Raw genomic sequence first — 19,273 nt, forward strand, 5'->3', positions numbered from 1 at the left:
CCCTGAGACTTGTCAGAAAGTCTGAAGCAATGGTGACTTACTCTTGGTGAAAGACGATCACATTAAGAAACATTTAAACGAACTGGACATACAGATGTCTGTGGAATCTGATGGGATGAACCCATGATTGCTAAGGGAGCTGGCCACTGTTACTGCAAGGCCACTCTTGATTCATCAACGACTTCTGTAATGATCTGGATGATGGCACAGAGTACACCTTCAACAGGTTTGCAAATGATAGAAAACTGGGAGGAATGGCTGGTACGCCAGATGGTTGTGCTGCCACTCAGAGGGACCTTGATAGTCTAGGGAACTGACCAAACAGGAGCCTCATGATGTTGAACAAAGGGAAAAGCAGAGTCCTACACCGAAGAAGGAATAACTGCCTGCATCAGTACAGGCTTGGCACCAACCAGCTGCAGTTTAGCAGAAAAGGCCTTGGGGGTCCTGGTGGACAACAAGTTGAACGTGAGCCAGCCATGTGCTCTTGAGGCAAAGAAGGCCAACAAGTCTCTGGGCAGAATTAGGAAGAGCATTGACAGCAGACTGGGGGAGGTGATCCTCTACTCAGCTCTGGTAGGGGCACCAGGACTGTTGGGTCCAGTTTGGGGCTCCTCGGTACAAGACAGACATGGACATACTGGACTGAGTCTAGCAGAGGGCCACAAAGATTATAAAGGGGCTGGACCATCTTTCATATGAGAAAAGACTGAGAGAGCTGTAACTATTTAGCCTGGAGAAAATAAAGCTCAGGAGGAGATCTTAGTATGGAAGAATAACTAATGTGAGGAAGTAGAGGACATGGAGCTAGGCTCTTCTCAATAGTGTCCAGTGGTAGGATAAGAGGCAATGGGCACAAACTGAAACACCAAGAAATTTCATTTAAACATGAGAAAACCCTTTTTCACTGTAAAACAACAGGATGAGGTTGCCCAGGCAGTTTGTAGAGTTTCCATCCTTGGAGAAACTCAAAACCTCCTGACTGGATATGGTCCTGAGCAGCCTTCCCTAGGTGAAACTGCTTTGAGCCAAGGGGTTGGACTAGATGATCTCAAGAGGCCCCTTTTAATCTCATAGATTCCATGATCTGATTTTTCTTCTGTCTCCTGCTGGGACATTGTCTAATTTTGAACATCTGAACACAAGAAAACATTCTTTCACTGTGAAGGTTGGTCAAACAGTGGAACAGGCAGGTTGTGGAGGTATTCAAACTCTGACTGGACACAGTCCTGGAATGCTTGCTCTAGGTGACTCTGCTTGAGCAGGCAGGGGCAGACTAGATAATCTCAAGAGGTCTCTTCCAACCTAAATAATTATGTGATTCTGTGAATATAAACTGGTGCAGGCACACACAAAGTCTTTAAGAAGAAGTTGAGAAGAGGCTGAGTTCTTCTATATTTTATTTTTCCTCAAATTTTATTAGGCACGTTTACATAGAAACTCAGTAGCAAATAAAAATGGTCTTTTCCAATGTGAACACAACTTAAATTTACACACAAACACAAGGAACCGTAATGGTACATAACTTACTTATGTTGTGTTTGCAAATAAGCATTAAAGACGTAAACTGCATTACTTGTGAAAGATTGTAAAAAATACCCATATTAGTGACCATTCATTCAAAGATGATTTAATGTAAAATAATACTACATTCTGCCTGTTTGACTCTAGCTTCTACTGGAACAGCTGTGGCTGGTCCAATGAGTGTAGTGGTTAAGTTTTCAGGTGAATCATAAGTCCACGCTTTTTTTGGTGGACACCTAGAAGTTAGTTCTTTGAACTCCTGGCATACCTCTTATCACTACTGTTTTGGCAACTCATGGATGTAAACTCCTGGCCAGTGCTGCGTGCCTCCACTTCTCTTTTCTCCTGTGGGATTGCAGCAGCAGTGACACAAAGCTTTAAGTGCACAGATATGTGAATTATTTGTGAAGTACTTCAAAGATCATTGGCCCAGATGTGCTTATCTACTATATGTAGATATGTTTTATACTTTTAGGCAATAGTTTGACATCAGATGAATCCTGTATTACTTGTCTTTCTTGAGCAAAAGCAATGCACAAGATAGAATTGATGTTACTTGTTCCTGAACAATAGGTCATTACGATCTGCATGAATAAATCATAAGGAGTATCAACCAAGGGCAACTGAGTAGATAAAAGTACAGTTTATGCTTTAAAAACATACTAAAGCAATGGATATCATATTAAATGATAAAACTTCAGTAAGAATTCAAGTGGCAAATAAAAAACTGAAAAGTAAAAAAAAAAACAACTTGCACATATAAACCAGTTGAAGCAATATATTAGAATACATTTTAAAGAGTAATAAACTAGAATCATGTAAGGAAGTTTTATAAAAACATACTATTATAGCTGATTATGTTTTGACAGTGTAATAAAACTTTATAATGCATGTGGTTTGACTGATTTTGATGATAAAATTATCTTTTTCTTTTGCAGAAAATGATGAGGTCATCCGTGTTTCATATGTTCATACTAAGCATGGTGGCGGTAGATGTGATCGTTGCTGCTAGTAACTACTACAAAGGAGAAAATTTCAAGAGACAATATGATGAATTTTACCTAGCTGAGGTGAGTATGCTGAAATGACTATCGAGATATTTTTCAAGATAAGCTAAAGCAGAAAATGTGAATGTCAAGCACATTTTAGTATGTGATTTTTTTATTCCCTGAAGCGTTCCAAGAGTTCTTTGCTAACTTGTTCAAGTTCCTCCGTCTGACAATGGCTGACAGCCCTATCTTACAACCTTTTGAAAGGTAATTTCCTCAAACAAAATGTCAGTGGTAATGAGCTGAGGCTTAAGTATAACATCTGCAGGCAATGCATGGCTGCTGTCTTGCTATCTTTCTCTAGCAGGAGTGTAACATCCAGAAGAATTTAACTTTAAATGACAAAACGCTGTCTTTAAAGAATATAGTACTTCTTCCTAAATCATCTTTATTCGACATATACTTAGCTGCAAGAAGGTCCTTAAGCATAACCAAAATAGTGTTGTAAATAGCCTGGCTTCAGCAACCTCAAGAGCACACTGCAAAAAAAAAAAATGTTTATCCAGTCATGAATTTGGTGAAGGGGGAGGCTGTGCTCCTGAACCAGTGAAGTGGAGGTAAAAAGTTTCTTTACAAGTGACATTCTGGCAGGGACCATGCTTGAGTCATTAGCTGATCAAGGATTTTACTGTAGAGCATGCACTAGAGATCCTAGAATCTTGCCTACATGTCTTTTTAGTACTATTTAATTCAGTTAAAAAATAAAGAAGGAAAGAAAGAATTGAAGTCTTTGGTACTAATACAGGCATGGCTTCAAATAGATGTTTGTTTTTCCTTAATCAAGAGTGAAATCGGTATTGTTGCATTCTTTATTAAAAAATATGTATTTCCATGGGCTCTGTGAATTGTCACTTTATCTGAGTATAAAGCTACCAGTGCTGAAATTCACTGAGATCGTTTCTCTGAAAGTGTTGATCGCGGTTGCCTGGATTGGGCACATGTCTAGCTTTATGGTTACTGCAGTTTCCCTGACTTCGATAATTACACGGTCCTTCTCTGGAGCCAGAAGGGACATTCTTAGGCTAGAGTGCATGATAGCAGTATATTCCTTGTGATTCCTCTGCCATTGGTATTGCCTTTTTGGCAACCAATATACCAAAGGCAGAGGAATCACAAGTCAAAAAGTTCAATGATTTGTACTCTTGTGGTTTTAAATGTCTAAATACATTTGAGAGTCAGACTCAAGTGCCCAACTTTAAACCCTTTAGTCCATAACATTATGATGCTTTATGAATCTCCCTTTTTTTAAGGGAGGTTGAGTTGATACCCATTTTTTACTTTATCTTAGTTTTAGAATTTATATCTGAGCTCTTCAAATCTTATGAAGCTGAGTCTTCACCAGTTCTGGGACAAAAATGAAAGCAAAGGAAACTTAAAGGTAGCATCAGAGTCCAAACCCTCAAAAAAGTGCAGATTGTAGAGACATCAGTGCTGCGTCATGCTCTGTTGTCTCTCACGCTGCTGGAGATAGCTGTAGTTTGCATGAACACTGAATAAATGTTGGCCCAGTCAACAATTACAAGAATAATTGTGAAATTTGTTATCTTTATTTTATCTCAAGTTCTAAGCATATTCAAAAAACAACATGAATGTGAAAGGGGATGATCCTGGGAATAAGATATCAGAATAAAACCAACAAATACTGGATTCTCTTATGATACCCCCCCCCCAGATTTGGTGATAGAAGTGAGGACAGGGAAAGTCATTTTAATCTCTGTCACGGTTTAAACCTGGCAAGCAGCTCAGCCTCACCCAGCCGCTTGCTCACTGTCCCCCAGTAGGTTGGGGAGAGAATTGGCAGGGTAAAAGTAGAAACAACCCAAGGGGCGAGATGAAGGCAGTTTAAGAGGTAAAGCAAAAGCTGCATGCACAAGCAAAGCAGAAGAAGGAATTCATTCCCCACTCCCCACGGGCAGGCATCTCCGGGAAAGCAGGGCTCCATCACACGTAACGGTGACTTGGGAAGACAAACGCCATCGCTCCAAACATCCCCTCCTTCCTTCTTCTTCCCCCAGCTTTATATGCTGAGCACAATGTCATACGGTGTGGGATATCCCTTTGGTCAGCTGGGGTCAGCTGTCCCGGCTGTGTCCCCTCCCAGTTCCTTGTGCCCCCCCAGCCTGCTCGCTGGTGGGGTGGGGGGAGGAGCAGAAAAGGTCCTGGCTCTGCGTAAGCACTGCTCAGCAACAGCTAACACATCCCTGTGTTATCAGCACTGTTTTCAGCACAAATCCAAAACAGCACCATACAAACTATGATGAAGAAAATTTAACTCTATCCCAGCCAAAACCAGTACAATATCCTAGGCCAGAAAGAAATAATTAAGTCAGCATTAAAGTCTGAGACCATGAACTTTTCGTGGTAGGCATTTTTGCTTTATGCCCAGGATACAGCAAGTGGAGCCTGGATTCTTAACAAAATAGCATTAATTCTATTTATATTCAAAATAGGAAACGCTGCATGTGCTATTTCTATTTTGGCACTGAATATATAGTATAATTATGCTTTTATTAATCAGTGCTAGAAACACTCTCTTCAACATCTATTTCAAGTGTAGAGCTTGGGGTGGTTTTTTCCAACAGAAATACTTGCCAGTTTAATAATTCAAGATGAGTATGTCATGTAGACTGGTGTGTTATAACTGTGTCCTATAAGCAATGTCCAGTTTTCTTTAAAGATGAAGTTTTCTGTTCCTGCATAGCTTAGATTATTGATCTATTAGTGGGGAGGTTGTCAGAAAACTAATTTGTTTACATTCTGTCTGTTTACATTTCTAAGTATATAAGGTAAATTAGTCTGAAATAAAGAAAGGTATTTTGTTTATTTGTAAGGCATACTCTTTTGATGTCCATTTGTTGTTTTTCTTTTCTTTTTTTTTATCTGTGATGCTTTTACTACAGACACTATAAAAATCAAACAAGAACAAACTCCTAGTATCTTATGGAAGGATGTATAAAATATGGTATCAGAAGAGCAGAAGAGTAAAAAAGTTCCTGGGAGAGAGGAGAAATTTATAAGGTGGTGTCACTTCCCACTCGGTTATTGTAAAACTTGTTCTTTGCAGCACAGGGCATACAAAGAAATTGTTTATAAGAGCCTTGAAGAGGCTGAATACTCAAACAATGCAGATTATTCCACAGTGGCTGGTTTGTTTCTTTGGTGAGGGAGATTGGTTGGAGCAGGATGCACTGCTCTTGCTCTGTATTTTCCATTAGACTAGGCTGCAGAAGGCTTTCCCTCCAGAGGGAGCTGACTTGATTGGGGATTCCCTTTGCTGCAGTAAATGGCCAGACAGACTACAGCAAACATATCTGGTTTTCTGATACGTTTTCCAGAAGTTGTCTTGGAAGCTGCTGACTGTAGGAGCAGACATGTCTAATAAAATAGCTCACTTGGTCCACTCTATGGAGCACACATTGTAGTGGCCTAGAACTGTAGAAATATATCCACTTAAATTCAGGAGACAAATCTAAGTGAAGTTATTGAGAGACCCAGTACTAAGAAAAAAAAAAGTTCTCTTGGTTCAAAAGAGAAGACAGACTCAAGAGAAAAGGAGGCAAAGGTTAGACAAGAAGATAAAAGATAGAAATGAATTCTAAACACAGATCCCATTGGTTGCATACTTTTGTATACCCAATAGTAAATAAGAGTTTCTGACAAGCATTTCAACTTGTATACATCAGCCCTGCAGATTAAGCAACACCAGAATTTTACAGGATGACTCAAAACCCCAGTGCAGTATCTGAGAACCTGAAAAGAGTAGAGCTTCAAACTCATTTTGGTAATTGTTTTTGAGGATGTTGACTTTACCCGCTCAATACCTAGACAGAATAGTGATGGATGCTTGTTTTTATATGCAACTGCCACATTGTCTTCCATTAAAAGATGTTACAGACTAGAAGTCTTACTGGAGACGTGTGAGATTCCTACAAGTACTGCTTTAAAGGGTCTGAAAACCGGAATTCAAAACCAGGTGCTCCTATACACTTCCTCCTAGGTTCTTTTTGCAGTCTGTCCCCTTGCGCTGCTGCCTTTGTATAGCATTTGCCCTGTCCTGGCTGAAGGAAAGATTGAGTGCTGCATCAAATCTGGTAGCAAGGGAAGCGCTGGAGGTCTGTGCCCTTAATCCTACGGATCCCGCTGCGGAAAATTCTTGTCTTTCGCAACAGCTTGATAACCTTTCAAGTAAGGCACAGTTACAGGGAAAACTGGCTGGGTCTGTCACTGTTGGATGTTGGCTGATACCGAGCTCTGCCTCTGAAAAAAAAAATGTTAAGGGGCTACTGGCAAAAGTTAATGTCGCTGAAGGCGACATTAGTACCATAAAATGTCCGGGTGACTGAATGGGAGGTAGCCCTCAGAGAAGCAGCCCATTCCTGGTAGCTCCTCTTTGGCCTCCCCGAAGCAAAATTGGCAACCCGGTGAACGGTGGCTGCTCATGTGTTCCTCCTGCTTTTTCTCTGTTGGTCTGCTCTGGCTTCTTATGTGAATTTGCCTTTCCCCTGTCTCTACAGCAATGAAAAGAGTGATTTCAGTTTTTTAAAAGTCTACAAAATTTTATTACATTTCATACCTATCAAAAACTTCTAGTCAGATATTCTGAATCTTCTCCTGTAATTAATTACAAGGAAGGAAAAAAATACAAGCTCTGTCAGCAGGAAGACAGGTGTATAAATGTAATCAGATGTTATGCAAACCGTTTGATACATTTTTAAGTGCTAGTGGTTTGAATTCATTTGACAAGCATGTAAAATGCAAATGATCCCGCCCACACATTTTTAGAATAAATTAAAATACACTTAACATCGTATTTGTTAGTCTTGTCCTAATAGGAAGCCTATGTACTCCGAAGTATGTGTGTGTGTACATTTAAATGGCATTGTTATTCCACCTGCTCTGAAGATGAATTCCAGCTGCTTTCTGCCCACTGTTACATTTTTCCTAATTCACCTCCCTCATTCTTTCAGGACTCAGGGTTTTTTTCCTTTAAAAGTGAGCTTTCATTTTAAAATTTTTGATAAAACGTTTTCCTTGTGTTTCAGATAGAGATTTTCATGTAAAGGGATAGTTTCTTCAAACTTGGCTCATTGTTCTCCTTGAGCTCTTTGAGCTACCAGAACAAGGGTTGAAAAACTGGCCAGATACATTCAAGAATATGAGCATGAAACTGTCCCTACGCTGTTATGACTGAAATCACACAAATATTGCTTAGTAGTATTTCTTTCCTAATGTGAAGAAATTTTTTGAGTGCTATGAAGCATTTTGCCTTGGTTTAATCATTCAGAGGACGTTCGAAGCCTAATAACTATTTTGCATGCCTTGAGGAAGCCATATAATAAAGCTGGTAGCACTGCTCATAAACAGCTGTGTGGACTAGAGGAATAAACATTGGACATAAACATCAGTGTTTAATTTCCATCTCCACTCCTGCTTGTGACAGTCCTGTACACATAAAATATGTAAAATTTTATTTAGCTTTCTCACAAACCCCCTCTTTCACGTTGATAAATATATTTTTGATGGATTGGAGAGTTTAGATTTTAAATAATGTAAGTACTTAAGGCAGCATCCCAGAGATTGTCACTGTCAGATTCAGGATTAAAATCTTAGTCTCTAACTTTGTCACCCCTGCCAAATCCAGTAAACCTTACGGCGAACAGTCAATTAATCTCTCCATCTTAAAAGACTAATAATGCTTTTGCTCAAAGGAGGTTTGAGCTGTATTTTGTTAATATTTGCACAGCACTTTGAAAGTATTAGCTGTATATAGTTGCCACCTAATGCTGTTTCAGTGTCTCTTTTAAGCCCCAAAGTGTGTAAAGAGAGGAAGATTGCTGAGTCAAGGAAAAACATTTTTTCCATTGGCTTTCCTGGCTGTTGGGAAGTGAGGGAGAAAGTATCTCAGAGTATATACAGTGGTAAAATAAGAAGGCAGGTGAGGAAGTATGTCTAGCCAGAAGGATTTTTGGTAGTGAGAGAAGTAAGAGAAAATAAATCTTGAAGATGTAAACCTCTGCAAAATTGTCTCCCTTTTTCAAGCTAAACATTGTGCATTTTAGTGCGTAAATATTTCAAGAAAGGCCTCTGGAAGAATCCTACAGTCATCCAAAGCCTACAGGTAGATTTCTTCCCCTGTACTCTCTTTGCTCAACTTCTTTAACACCATTTCTTTTTAAAATTGTGAAAATTTACCAATTCTGGGCTGAGTTTGAATTTCCTCTTCTTTTAATTTGTTCTAATGCTTAAGTCCCATCACCTCTTTTCTACCTGTTTTGGTTATCATATTACTGTGGATGTTTTAGAAAGTTGAAGTAGCAGTTTTCAAACAAGAAACCTTTAAACTTTGGTTTGTTCCTTAGATCTCTTAAAATTCTTCAGACAGCTCATATGTGTTACTTCACATTTTGGAAAAAAATCTCATCATTTTTTTCCTTTGTATATACAAAGTGAAAGGTCAGCTGGATGGATTTATTTTTTCATGCTTTCGGAATTGTGGAATCTACATGTCTGTGTTGAGACTTCAGAAAATTTCATAAAATGTACCTTGTAGGGAAGAATATGAGCCAATATGAGGAAATCTATTACTGCTTGTTTATTCTGTTTAGAGTATGAGTGGTTTTGTTAAATATTATGGAGACCTTTATTTGTGCCGTACAAAACCTTGATAGACATCATGACATAGAAACTTGTAATTTAACTCTAGTGTTTTGAATGCATCTTTCTTGTTTTATATATTCATCTAGGTTGCTTTTACAGTTCTGTTTGATTTGGAAGCTCTCCTGAAGATCTGGTGTTTGGGTTTCACGGGATACATCAGCTCATCTCTTCACAAGTTTGAGTTGCTGCTTGTAATTGGAACCACTCTTCATATTTATCCAGACCTCTATCACTCCCAGTTTACATATTTTCAGGTATGATCAGCTACTTTTACGTTTTACTCTATATACCAATTAAAAACATTACCCATCAACATTTCCCTCTCATTTACTTCCATTCTCAAGACTACTGATGTTCTCACAATATTGACTCATTTTGAGAAGATCTTTAAAATAACAAATATGTCTCTTCTTAACTACGTTTATTGGGGGGATTTACAGAAATAGGATTCCTTCTAACTTTGCTGAAGGAGTCCTTTCTGTTTTCAGTAACTCCCATTTCTTATCTGAGCTACACTGTTCAGTAGTTTCTGGATGAGTTTATTCACTGTCCTTCATTAAGCCTTGACCTTGCATACAGCTGTTTACGGCATCACCTTCCTGTAGTGTCCACCACCACTTTCCCAGCTTCAGTCCCTGAGGCCTCAGTACACTTGCTGTTGCTTCTCCAAATCTTCATCTCTGTGGCAGTCACATGCCTAACTAAGAGTCTCTGCTCCAGTTATTGTGGGTCTTCTGAGGTCATTTCTCCAGAATCACCATAGTGTTTGCTTTTATAGCTCTCTAACCATTCCTTATCTAGAGGGAGAGTGTGTTTATTGAGGCTCTTCGTACATTTTCACTTTGGGGAAGAGCAGGAAGGAAAGGCAAAGACTGATTAATTCAGACTTCTGATTCTTCCTCTGTCAGCCAGCCCAACCAATTCCCCATTCATCCTCCTTGAAGTGCTTAGGGTTGCTCCAGTTGTGGGAGAGAGCGCTGAGATTCATTATAATGTATTATATTCTACAGTGCTAAAGAAACAGATTTTCTAAAAAAAAAAGTTAAAGGATTCATATCTGTCCATTATTCAGCAATGGATTGGCATGGTGAATAATTAATAATCAATAAAGGCAAATAATAAATCATCAGACAGAGTCTTGTCAATAAATGTGATTAGCTACAGTGACACATATTGTAATCAAGTGAGTACAATATGGGGCAAGCAGTCTTCCCAAGCGTGGGTTGAAGTACGATGGCCTTTTCAGACTTCTGCAAATGCCATCCTGTATTTTTTCTAAATGGTCCTACAAACCTGCTCAAGAAAGCTTTCAGGATGACAAATTCTATTTTGCTTTCACCTGGTATCATTTGAAGGATTTTAGATGGTTATAGCTTTGATTTTGCTGTCCAAATATATAAAATGTTGTTATTCAATGTGGCATGATATTTCTAACCTGCAAGAAAGGATGATCTGTGAGTGCCATTGCACTCTTGTGTCAAAACTACACAAGAAACCTAGCTGGGAGCTCTCAGTTAAAATGGTTAGCAACTTAGTTAATAGTTGGTCCATACTTATTACAGCAGAGTCCACTTAGCTCTCGTGATTTCTTTCTAGGAATTTTAAGTATAAATTATGAACATGTTGGACTAAATGGGTAACATCATCACTAACTCATAGGATTGAAAGTATAATTAAAATGTAGCCAGATGTTGATAATAAAATAATAATTCTTTTCTTTTTAATGGATTTAATTGGTTTCGTGGGGCGGGGGTGGGGGTGTTTTTTTTTTTTTAAAATGCTAGCTTTTATGACAGAAAATGTCAGGATGTGATTTTTTTTTTCCCAAAGTATATGAGAGACATACATTTTACAAGCAGAAACACCTGCTACACTGAAAGATTTGGGTTGTATTTTGCAATCCAAATCCCCTAAGAGGCAAATGACGGTAAGGTTGGAAAATACTTTACCTTTGATGTCAGCGTGTGAAGGAGGTATGCACCGTATTCCCCCACAATTAAGCTTCTGGGCAAGCTAGATAACACATTTTCAAATCAGCCAAGGTCAAAAAGTCTTTTTCACATGGATACATCTTGACGTTAGCCAGATTTCCAGGCCTTTAGGTATTAATGATGACAGGTTTAATGTGTTCCTTGTCAGCCAACAAAACAGATTACTGAAAACAGAAGTCTTATTTGACACATTCCAGGATAGCAAGCAGAAATATCATTTGGCTTATCTAGTCATCCTTAGCATATATTTCAGTCTGCATTATTCACTGGTCTTTATCATTACCTTTTGCCAACACATCATTCAGTCTTCACCACATTGGCTATCGTCCACCCTCCCACCTATCTCTCTTGCATTCACTGTACATTCATTCAAAACTCTTTGCAAAGCCTTCTGTGAAAGACTACAGCAAGCACCATTCCATATAGACTATAATCTATAGAACACAAAATCAGTGGAGAAGTGACAGAATTTGCATATTATTGCAGAGACCTGTAATGAACCGGCATAAAAGGGAGAGATTTAAACAGAATTTGACCTATACTGGAGTGAAGAGGTGGTATTGTATTTGTGCTTGGGGAAAATATTGCTGAGTCATTTTCTGAATAAATATCATCTCTTTTAGGAGATGTAGCCATTCCTTGTAGCAAAGCTGTGGTTCCTCTTTTGTATTTTTCATTTTGATTTGGTTTTTAACATAATCTGATATTTAATCCAAATAGTGCACCTTTTACAGCTCTTAAATTTAATACAAGTTGCAATCCAATTACATAGAATGCATAAATGTTCATTAGAGTGTACTTTTGCTAGATTCAACTTGTCACCTAATGAAAATAAATGAAAAAAACAAGTAGTATCAATAAGATCAGTGTCTTGCTTAAAGGTCAATTAAAGTTCCCCAAAGGAAGGGGGCAAAAAGTAAGGCAGATAATACAGTTTATCTAAACCACAACTCAGAAGACCGACAAGCATGAAATCTTCACCCCACTGAGGTCAGTGCTGAAACTAGTATTGATGGGAACAGAGCTAACATTTACACTGCGAGTAGATCCTGTAAGTAAGAAGGCACCATGTTTAATGTTCATAGTACTTGGAAATCTCACTCATCGCACCGTCTGTCACTGTCTTGGTAACCAGTTTCAGGTGCTCAGATTACATGTAATGTGATCACGGTACCGATGTGAAAGAAAGGACTTTATCTCACCTTGTTCTAATGTTGTGAAAGTTAAGCTATCTAGTGTAACCTCTGTATCTAGGACCCTTTTTAACTACTGAGGACAGTGAAGGCTCATCCCATGTCATACAAGGGGTCTGGTATGTTTGGAATAAATTGTTCTCTTGAGTTGGCTTACTCTCTCTCTCTCCTTTGGCAGTAAAGCCTAGATGACTAGCATATTCTGTGTACCTGACAGATAGGTAGGGAGATGGGTTTCATGCAAAATGCAAAGGTTTACATTATTAGTAAGCTACAAGGTACAGTGAACTCCTTCTGTGAACAACTTCTGTCAAACCTACTTTCTTGCCAAAAACAGCACAGTAATTGTATTTGACTTGTACATAAGGTCAGCCTATAATTGCACTGTAATTCCTTTCAGTTTCAATATGATTCTTGTGGAAATAGAGGCTGTACCTTGGACTAGAGAGTCTTTTTCTTTGTAAGAACTGCAGAATCTCAGTTGCCCCATATGCTCCTGTCTGTTGTCTCCAGCAACTGCTGTTGCTGCCACTGCCTCTTGTTGACACTGATGTTCATGTCACTGTTTATGCCACCATCAGTGGCATAAATAGGAGAACCAGAGCTGTCAGCAGCTTTTCCAAGGTAGACACCGCAGTTAATGGGTCAGGAGTTCCACACACGATCACAGTTCTGCTGCCACTACTAATACTGAGAGGTGTCAAATATGTGAAATATGTCAGTGGCACACAATTATGTTTCCTCTGATATTGAGAAATGCCACCCAAATTTCCCTTGTTGTATATAGTATGAGAAAGCAAAATATGTTCATTACCAAACTTGCTAGGTTATATGGTACACAATGCCAAGCAATTTTGCCTTGGGTCACTGAAATGGAAAGATGACCTGTGGAAGAAGAGTTGGCAGTTCTTTATGTGAATATGTAACCTGGTGTAACAAATAACGTAGAATCATAGAAAAATCTAGGTTGGAAGTGGCCTTTCAAAGTCATCTCATCTAGCCTGCTGCTCAAAGCAGAGCTTTCTTCGAAGACTGTTCAGGACCCTGTCCATTTAGAATAAATAGGAATTTTTAACAGTGATGATAATCAAACTGGAGCAATTTAGCTAGCACTGCAGTAGATTCTCAGTTGCTAAATCTAGACTGATGTATTTTGACCTCTGCCTGAAGCCATTCTTATGTTTGGTAACACACTATAAACCTTCACTGGTCTGTAATTCCACACTACATTCAGATTTACTAACTGTGGCGTGTTTTGCCTGTGTCTTTGTTCCCTTTGTTACGCCCAAAACAGCTTTACCCAACTGCATTTCTGTGATGACTCTTTGTGATTGGTGAGTTGATTATAGCCTTGAGGGCCTTCAGTATCCTCCCATGCCTGTATTCTCAAGACCTCTGCTGTCAAGACCTCCCATGCCTGTATGCCTCGATGCTCCATTTTATGAAAGGGTCATGGATAGCTCATTCTATGCAAAATTACAGCTTGTTATTACTATATATTAGAAAAAAAGAGATACGTAACAATAAGCATTACACCACACAATCATAAAAAGCTAAGCAAAAGACAAAGTAGGTTAACAGTTACCTGGTCATTGGGTAACTGCTGTTGCTAGCTAAAACAAATCTCCAGGCAGGCCAAGATAAGTACAGACAAAACCTGACAGGTTCTAGGGCTTGTGTTCGTAACCTAACACACGAGTTGTGGTCTGTTACAAGCAGTGGCAACCTGATATTTACTGGGCTACAAGGCTGTAAGTCTCTTTTTGGCCTTGAAGTTTCTGATCCTGTGAGTAGTTGTTGATTAATGTGATAATCAAATAATTAATGCTGTTTTATTTTCTTTTTCTTTGCAGGTTCTTAGAGTAGTTCGGCTTATAAAGATTTCTCCTGCTTTGGAGGATTTTGTGTATAAGATATTTGGACCCGGAAAAAAACTTGGGAGTTTGGTGGTATTTACTGCCAGCCTTTTAATCGTCATGTCAGCAATCAGTTTACAGATGTTTTGCTTTGTGGAAGAACTGGATAGATTTACAACTTTTCCACGGGCAAGTATGAAAAACATTGATTACTCGTTGCTTGTTATTATTTTCTTATCATTAATAAGACATTTTCTTACCATTGATGGTGGACTTTGCAGTGTTAGGTTAACAGTTGGACTCAATGATCTTAAAGGTCTTTTCCAGCCTAAATGATTCTATGATTCAATGATTCTATCATATTTGTTATTATATTAGCGTTCTTCCTTTCCTTCTGAGAACCATGGAGCAGTTCATCTCCATATGCGTAGATAAAAGAATTGTATTTTCTGGGTATAACAGCCTTCCTGTAGTCCTTCAGTAGTGAAATTTGTCTTTCTTTGGGTTAGGTATTCTACTTCTGCTGTTGAGGGAATATAGAGAAATTTTACATATGCACCCTGATGATAACACAACAAAGCATATGGCTTAATGGTACTCTAGCATGTTACAGAAAGAGGATTCATGTGCACAGTCATGAATATTAGCCACAAAATTTATATAAAACGTGTCTACACATGATTTATATCTTCATATTATAAAAGTGGTTGTTCTTGATTTGTACAGGAATGCTTGTTTTACACAGGGTTATAAAACCTGTCGGCACTGACAAAATAAGTGTTTGCCTTTGGGGTATAAATAATGGATATTTACAGGCATTGCGTTAATTCAGAACAGAACATTGAAAATCAGTGGAAATTGGAGCTAACGTATTTATTGAAGCACACTGTTCTGAATGAAAATACTGCCATTTCTTTAATAATGGATTAGACTGAGTGTACATGGATTTGTTCCAGTGACAATTTATTTGTTTCTGTCATTCCAGCTTGGTTATCCAATGTATCTATTTTAGTGAAAGTGCATTGGCTGGAACAATTAAATAACAATGAATAAAGCAGCCTCAAGGGTCATGCATTTAGCAAATAAAATGGCTCGGCAACATTTTGTAATTATCAATCTGGACTTGATGTATGGGAAGTTCGCCATCAAATGTAAGACAAAAAATACCTACCCACAGGGAATAATGTTACACCATGCTTTCTATTTTGGAAAATTTGCGTAGAAAAGCAGCCAGTAGGATCACTAAGAATTCAGTATAATTCATTTTTTAAATGTTGAAAAAAAACCAAGAAAAATATAATAAAACTTAAGCTTTTCTAATGAAGTCAGGCCTGCATCTCTAAACTGGGTGATATTACCACCATGTGGTAAGCCCAGCCCCCATGTATAATTTCTGAAAACAACTTCCAACTGCAAGTTTGAAATCACCATTGAATTTTGTTTTAGAATTATTTTTATCATTTATGTAGAATGACAATGAAAGTCCTGAATGAATTATTGTAGTATAATTAAAATAAGGCAGATTCACAACCACCTGCTTTCTTGGGCCCCCCTTCCCTCCAGGGCTGTATCCCATGGAACTCTACCAAGCAGATCCCCGAAGAGGCCAAAGTCTGCTCTCCTCAAGTCCAGGGTAGCGAGCTTGCTGTGCGCCCTCCTCGCTGCCCTGAGGGTCTTGAACTCCACCATTTCACGGTCACTGCAGCCAAGGCTGCCCTTGACCTTCACATTCCCCACCAGCCCCTCCTTGTTGGTGAGAATAAGGTCCAGCATAGCCCACATAACAGAAGAGCAAACCTAAAATGGCCAGGACTGTTGCTGTGGACCTTTTCAGTTACAAATACAGAGAGGAGAAGCACACTAACAAAGACGGTGACACTAGAGGCTAAATTTTGAGTTTGTACAATAAAGTGCTTTCTACACTGAAACAGGCAAAACCTAAAATGATTTTGAAACTGTAAGTGCTTTATAAGAAGGCACAGTATGGGTTTTGGAACAAGTAGACCTCCTCCTTTCGCTAATGCCTCTAAATTGCATGTTTTCACATGATTTCCTGACAACAGTCAGTAGGCACAAGCTCGGTGTTGCCATGGCTACAAATTTCACCCTTCTTTTGGCCATTGCAACTTCCCAAATGGACTGGCTTTCTCTCTAATGCTAAGTATAAAAATACAGATGTTTGCTATACTGTTTTTAACCGATCCGCCATTTCTATTTTTGCACGTCTTCTTGGGCTGCGCATATTGAGCCATGAGAAGGACAGGGGGTGGCTGGGCCCCCTGAGGAAGGAAGGGGACTGGGGGGACCTGTTCAAAGGCATTGGTGTAAGATGGCTGCTAAGAAATTTTACAATTCCCTGTACGGAAAACAAACCATGTTGTTAGTGTCTCTGACTTCCAAGCCCTGGTTTCTCTTGGGGTTTGGGGCCATGTGCTGACTACTCGGTGTCTCAAGTTACAAAGCTGGGAATACTGCTCTTCTTTTAAATGGGTCAACACAAGATGAAAGCCAGACCCAGCTGATCTCAGCAGCAAAAATCCCACTCTTCAGCAAAACCAGGACTTCGCTCCTAGCCTTGAGGTTGGAGAAAGCTCAAGTTGTGAAATGTTAGTTCAACCTAAGTATCATCCGTTAAAAAAGTCAAACAATGTAGTCTTAATTCTCTGGTGCAGTTACAATCTCAGTGCCACTGCCACATTTTTACAGGATGGCTACTCTTCTCTCAGGGTGTTATTGAGCACTCATGACTATGTTAGGAGAAAAAGGTAAGTTTACACAGGCAGAACAGGTTGCAAGCATTTCACAGCACTGGCCTAAATCCTATTAGCTTAATTTGCAGAGGTAATCCCACTGATTGTAGAACTGCTTCCATGAATAAGGCCATTAAGATTTGGCCCATAATATTTTATGGACAAGTAGCAGTTACAAGTTGAGTACATTATAACTGTAAGTAGTAATTTGTGTGGCACCACCTCTGTAATAGTTGCACAAGGTATGAGAACTGGCACTTTGGCTCATGTATTCCACCGAACCTTTGCCAATCTTCCACTATAAATAAAAAGGTAGTTTGACTTCCATCATCAAAACAGCTAATTAAGTAATAGGGCATAAATACTCAAAGAAATTGACAGTCTTTTCTATAACACAGATTAATTCAGAAAATCACCATTTGCATAAATCTCTGTCTCATCTTCACAGATGTTGATTCTGTCAGCTAGTTGCATTTCAAATTAATTTTAAAATAAACAGTGGGAAGTATACCTTTCAGCTAAAAATATCTCGCTCCGAAGGAGATTGCTGGGTGCAAAGCACGTACTCATTGTTTACAGCCTTATTTTCTTAAAATTAACATTTTGTCAGATACTGGACGTTAATGTTATAATAAAATGTTTAAATTATATTGAAAGGCCATTGTATATAACTATATGCTTTATGGACAACTGGTTTAGCTTCGCCGCCCCTCACGAAGGGAAGCCGAGAAGCGGTGCCAAGTGTTTCTTCCTCTGCATATTCTGCAGAGCTAGATAACACTTGTTGGGGTTGTGGTTTTTTTTGCAGAACCCTCATCACGATTTTTTGTAAGGAAAGGAATCGCTAATAAGAATTTGTAATTTTGCGCAGCGTAAGGAGTCTGCCTGTGTGGCTGTGAGGGGCACTAACTCGACAGGAGGATCGGGCCGCAGGTCAGCAGCGTGCGAGTTAAGGCTGACGTTACTGGCAGGAACATAAAGTAAAGGGCACTGTGCAAATTCCAGCCCTCCTGTTTGGGCTCTCCTAACACAAGCCACAGCACAGATTTTAGCTGACAGAAAGAATTTACAGAAAGGTAGTTGCGAGCAGTTTTCTCTGCTGCTTCCAGTTTATGCTAGCCTTTGTTCTCTGTGGGGTCTGTGTGTTCAGAGGAAAGGTTGGGACATTACATTGGGTCAAGAAGTTGCTGATGTAGAAATTAAAGTCCTTGAGCTGAACTTCATCTCCGAATGTGTGGGATTGCTCACTTGGATGCCTCGGTCTGTTCCATGTACACCTTAGCTTCACTTCTTGTGAGTGATTTGGACTTGTAGGCTTAATCGTCTCTGAAAATTTGATTAGTGTGATTTAATTCTGAAAGGCAACTGTAAAAATAGCTCTCAAACTCCTTGGTCTTAGCCTAACAGTGTGTTTATGCCTCTGTCTGCTTCGGAGCGCCACAGACCATAGCAGCAATGAGAAACCGAGCTGGATTCTGGTGTGGGTTTTTTTGTGAGAGCCAGCAGGCAAACTTTTTACAAAGCCCTTAGCCGCTAAATGTTTGGGACCCCCCCCGGGAGAGTAAAAATGCACAGTTCTTCCTCTGAACATGATCTAGAGGCAACATGATTGTTTCGGGTTTGTGTGGCGGGTGAGGGTCGGCAGGGCCGGCTCCTGCTGGAAGCCTCTCCGGACCCGCCGCTGGGAGAGCAGATTCCAGAGGGGAAACCCGCCGGGAGTCGGGGGATCGGGGTGCGAGAGGAACCCCCGCGCGGATCCCGAGGGCAGGGAGCAGCCCGCGGGGAGACCAGGCGGCAGGCTGTCCCCCCCCGGCCCACGGAGGGGAGCGGGGGAGCGGACGCCCACCTGCGGCCCGGGGAGAGAGGAGCCCACGCCGGAGCAGGGGGTGGGTGCCCCCCGAGATGGCCGCCGCTCCCCGGGGAAGCCCGCGCCGGGGCAGCCCGGCACTGAAGGACCGCGGCCCGCGGGAGGGACCCCACGCCGGCGCAGGGGCCGAGCGCGGAGTCCTCCTCCCCCCGAGGAGGAAGGAGCGGCAGAGACGAGGGGTGAGGAACCGACCCCGGCCCCCGGCCCCTGCTCCCCTGGGGAGAGAGAGCCGCGAGTGGGGCTGAGGCGGGAGGGCGGGGGGGAAGCTGCTCTCGGGTTGGGGTTTACTCCCCATTATCCTTCTTTTGGTTCGATGGGTAGCAAATTAAATTGATTTTGGTTTTTTTCCCCAAGTTTAGCCTGTCTTTTGCCCATGACCATACTTG

The 19,273-nt window shown here is 40.2% G+C and overlaps 1 protein-coding gene across 4 annotated transcripts in view; it reads left to right on the plus strand.

Annotated features, from left to right (window-relative positions):
- The window catches only part of NALCN (sodium leak channel, non-selective), a 246,619-nt gene that overhangs the window by 124,067 nt on the left and 103,279 nt on the right, over positions 1-19,273 (plus strand). For all 4 annotated transcript variants that reach the window (XM_030036507.1, XM_030036506.2, XM_030036508.2 and 1 more), the window contains 3 exons: positions 2,463-2,594; positions 9,317-9,484; positions 14,268-14,459. In XM_030036507.1, coding sequence (XP_029892367.1) covers positions 2,463-2,594; positions 9,317-9,484; positions 14,268-14,459 — 492 coding nt within the window. The remainder of the gene's footprint in view (positions 1-2,462; positions 2,595-9,316; positions 9,485-14,267; positions 14,460-19,273) is intronic.

The sequence above is a fragment of the Aquila chrysaetos genome, chromosome 14 (assembly GCF_900496995.4).
Source record: "Aquila chrysaetos chrysaetos chromosome 14, bAquChr1.4, whole genome shotgun sequence".
NCBI lineage: Eukaryota > Metazoa > Chordata > Aves > Accipitriformes > Accipitridae > Aquila > Aquila chrysaetos.